This window comes from Papaver somniferum, chromosome 7 (assembly GCF_003573695.1).
Source record: "Papaver somniferum cultivar HN1 chromosome 7, ASM357369v1, whole genome shotgun sequence".
Taxonomy (NCBI): Eukaryota; Viridiplantae; Streptophyta; class Magnoliopsida; order Ranunculales; family Papaveraceae; genus Papaver; species Papaver somniferum.
This window is the reverse complement of record NC_039364.1, coordinates 32,703,852-32,707,786: the sequence shown is the minus strand read 5'-3', so window position 1 is coordinate 32,707,786 and position 3,935 is coordinate 32,703,852. Positions and strand designations below refer to the sequence as shown.

Sequence of the window (3,935 nt, the reverse complement as noted above, 5' to 3'; positions counted from 1 at the left end):
CTTGGAGATATTTTTTTATGGAAGCTTAAAATTACTCATATAATGAGCTGGAATTGAATTCAGAACTGCTTGAACTAACGTTGTTCTAGCAGCAAGATTTAGTGTTTTAGAACACCAACCTTGAAGTCTGTTTTCGTAGGAGTCTTAAATTGCACTAAAAGAGTTAGTTTTTGATTTACCTAGGAGTATAGGAAGGCCCGGATACTTATCTGAAGAGCAGAGTTGTTTAACTCCCAACATATTCCGAATTGAAATTTTCTGATCTGGTGAAAGATCTCCAGTAATGAAAGCCGAGGACTTCGAAAAATTAATCATCTCCCTAGATAATTGGCTAAACATGTAGGCTATAACTTGATTTATGCTTCTAGTGTCAGCTTGGAGAAATAACATGCAATCATCTGCGAATAACAGATGATTGATAGTTATTGAGTTCTTAGCAACATGGACTCCTTGTAGTAAGCCAAGAGCTTCTGCATGCATTAGAGACCTTGTAAGGTATTCCATTGAAATAATAAAAAGATATGGAGATAATGGATCTCCTTGTCTAAGACCACGAATAGGAGTATAAGGTTTTCATATGCTATCATTCAGACGAATCGAAACTGTCGTTGTCGAAATACATTGTTGAATGATAATACGCCACTCTTCACAAAAGCCCAAGGAAAGAAGCATTTTATCAATGAAATACCTTTCCACTCTGTCGAAGGATTTCGACATATCCAATTTCAAAGCAACTAGACCTTGTTTTTTCTTAGATCTCTTCATGGAATGTATCAGCTCATGTGCCATGACTATATTAACATTAATATATCTTTTTGGAACATAAGAAGCTTGTGTGGGGGAAATGATTTTGTCCATCAGAGGTTTCATTATGGTAACTAAAAGCTTTGATATTATTTTGTAAGTTATGTTACAAAGCCCAATGGGTCTGTAATCATTTGGTGTTGAAGGATGATGAGTTTTTGGAATCAAACATGTAGTAGTTTGGTTTATATGTGGAGGCATTTCTTTGTAAATGAAAAAAAAAATCGTCATTTTAATAATATCATCTCCAATAGTTGGTCGTTGTGTTTGGTAAAAACCTGCCGGAAATCCATCCAGGCCTGGAGCATTCCAACCTGGGATACTTTTAAGCACATTATAGATTTCATCATCAGTTGGAATAGATATCAAAGCTTCATTCTCTTCTGAAGAAATGATGGGATGGATAATATTGAAGGAATCTTCAGTAAATACAGGGTTGAGGTAGCAATAGTAGAAAAATGATGAGTAAGAAGATTTTCGAGATCTTTTGGAGCGTGATATGATATCTGGATCTTCTCTTATTAGCTATAGAATAGAAGTAAGTTGTGTTATTATCTGCCTCCTTATTCCAGTGATCTCCAGATCTTTGTTGCCAAAAGTAAACTTCAACGTTTTTCCAATAATTTAGCTTTTCAATAGTGAGATGAATATCATGGGAAATATTGTCATTATAAGGCTATGCTTGGAGATCAGATAAATTTTGTTGAAGTTGTCTTAAATGAAAATTTATTCTACCAAAATGTTCCCTATTCCATTTAGAAAGGTTTCTTCTAGATTTGGAAAGATTTTGTGTAATATTTTCATTCCCTAAAGAAGAATCCCAAGTATCTGAAATGAGTTCTGAGCAATTTGGATCTCTAAGCCAACATTTATAGAATTTCCACACATTTCCAGGCTTGATAACATTTGACTCTGTAATGAGAAGCAATGGACAATGATCTGAGCCCAAGAAAGGAAGATGAATAACCTTAGAGTCAGGATAATCTCTAATCCAATTAGAGTTCTGGAGGGCCATATCTATTCTAGCTCGTTTGTAACCTTTGCCATTATTCCTATTAGACCAAGTATGATGAATACCCGAATAACCCATATCCATTAACCCAACACTAATAATATCCAGAGAGTTTCTACTTGTAGAGGTATCCAATCTAGACAAATGAACATTAAGATCCCCTATAACAACCCACGATTGAAAAACATTATCACCGAGATCCTTAAGGAAATCCAATTGCTGTTTTTTCATCTCATAATGAGTTGAGCCATAGACACATGAGAGAAGCCACTCTTGCTTAGAAGCATTAGATGAAATGATTAAATGAATCATATTATCCCTACAAGCAATATCACATGTAAATCTATCTTTCCACAATAACACTAATCCTCCATAAAATCCAATTGAACTAACAAACAATGAATTTGGATTACTATATTTTTGGGTCAGAGATTTAGCCATATTTTCTCCAATTTTTGTTTCCATTAGAAAGGTGATATCTAGATTGTGATGTAGGATAATATCTCCTTGATAATATCTAGTATCTTTAGATGCCAAACCTTGAACATTCCAAGATAAAATTTTCATTTTATCTTGACTGAAATGTAACTAAGATGTGAATCTAATATGTTGACTATGGCTAATAATAAAACAAGAAATATTTGTAATGGAACAATAATTATTATTAAGATAAGTAAAAGAAGTGAAATGTAGATTTGATACCTAGCCATTAGTGCTTGACGTAGTTGCTTTGAACCTTTTTGGATGGTTTTATTCTGAAACAGTCCCATGAAAGGAAGAATAAAAGTTAAGATATGTAGACCCTTCTAGATTTACATGTGCGTTTGCTGAAGATTCATCATTAGAATTAGCAGAAACATGACTTGAAATGTTATCTTCAAACTGAGTAATAAGTTCTTTGAGAGGTTTTTTATATGCTCTAGTTTGATGATTTGAATCTAGATCTATATTATCCACATTGAAATCATCGAAAGTGACATCAAATTCTCATAAGGAAATATAAGATTTAAGTAGATCCATATTAGACCTGAATCCAGTGTCCTAACCCATAAGAGGATTTAAAGCCTGTAAGCTCCACATTTATATCTGAATTGAAGTCTAAAAGATTACAACTATGTAAATTCTGCTGATATGCTGATTCGTACTTTTGGTATTACTAGGCCCACCTTCCTCCATCCTAATTATCATCACATGTCTATGGACCACATCATGTGTCACAGTTGCGTTATTAATATTAACCTCTTGTAACATACCTTGGTTGAGGTTTATGACACTAGTAGAGGTTTATGACATAACCATTTGATGCTACAATATATTAAGTTTCTTGTAGTGACTATGTATTGTGCTGGATTCTCATTAACTGTTGTAGCATGCATGCTGACATTCTCATTTAAAACCATCTCAGCTTCATTAATATTACTCATTGGAAGTTGATCTCCAGTATTTGGACCTTGTGGTAGAGCACTGCTCGATCGAACTCGCATGCGTTGCTATGTCAAGCATGTTTGTCAATGTTAGTGATCAAAACTATAATTTTTGATTTCTAGTCTACTTATAGTTAAGTCTCGGACTATGATAGAAAGTTTAATTGAGCTCAAGACTCCATGGCGATCATCATACAAAGACGAAGAACTACTCAAGGAACTTGTGGAACTTCATCGACTAAAAGGTATATGGAGACTTGAACTTATCTATCACTCAAAAGTATATCTACTTTATCTCCTATCTTGAGACAAAAGTTGTATTTCTATGTAGACTTTGATTATACCCATTTGCTATGTCGAGTCGAGTTTATCTTGCTTATCTATTTATCGAAATATGTGTTGGTAAGCTTTCGCTTTGGCCAAGTTCATCTTTACTAGTGACGAAAGTCATATTAAGTTTCAATTACTTGAAAATTTCTTTGACGAAAAATGGTTTGTAAACAACAACTATATAACGTCCTCTAAGAATGTTTCAATGATTGAAATGAGAGTTTAGAATATATAACTTTGGAAGGATATAAACATTGTGTGGTAACACATACGTGTGTAAGTCTTTATTCCTTGAACCAAAGTATGCATACTTTGCTGCTCAGGAAAACCGGAACTAAAGTCCACGTACCAGTACGCGCACTTTT

At 33.9% G+C, this 3,935-nt stretch overlaps 1 protein-coding gene across 1 annotated transcript; it reads right to left on the bottom strand.

The window, feature by feature from the left end:
• Nucleotides 1-1,480: 1,480 nt before the first annotated feature.
• On the bottom strand, nt 1,481-2,257 carry LOC113294495. The gene has a single exon (XM_026542892.1). It carries the CDS (start codon nt 2,255-2,257, stop codon nt 1,481-1,483), a length of 777 nt encoding a protein of 258 aa, XP_026398677.1.
• Between the last annotated feature and the right edge of the window lie 1,678 nt (nt 2,258-3,935).

Bases quoted from the DNA above. Each gene is read 5' to 3' on its own strand.
- LOC113294495 (XM_026542892.1), bottom strand. From the start codon at position 2,257: ATGGCTAAATCTCTGACCCAAAAATATAGTAATCCAAATTCATTGTTT.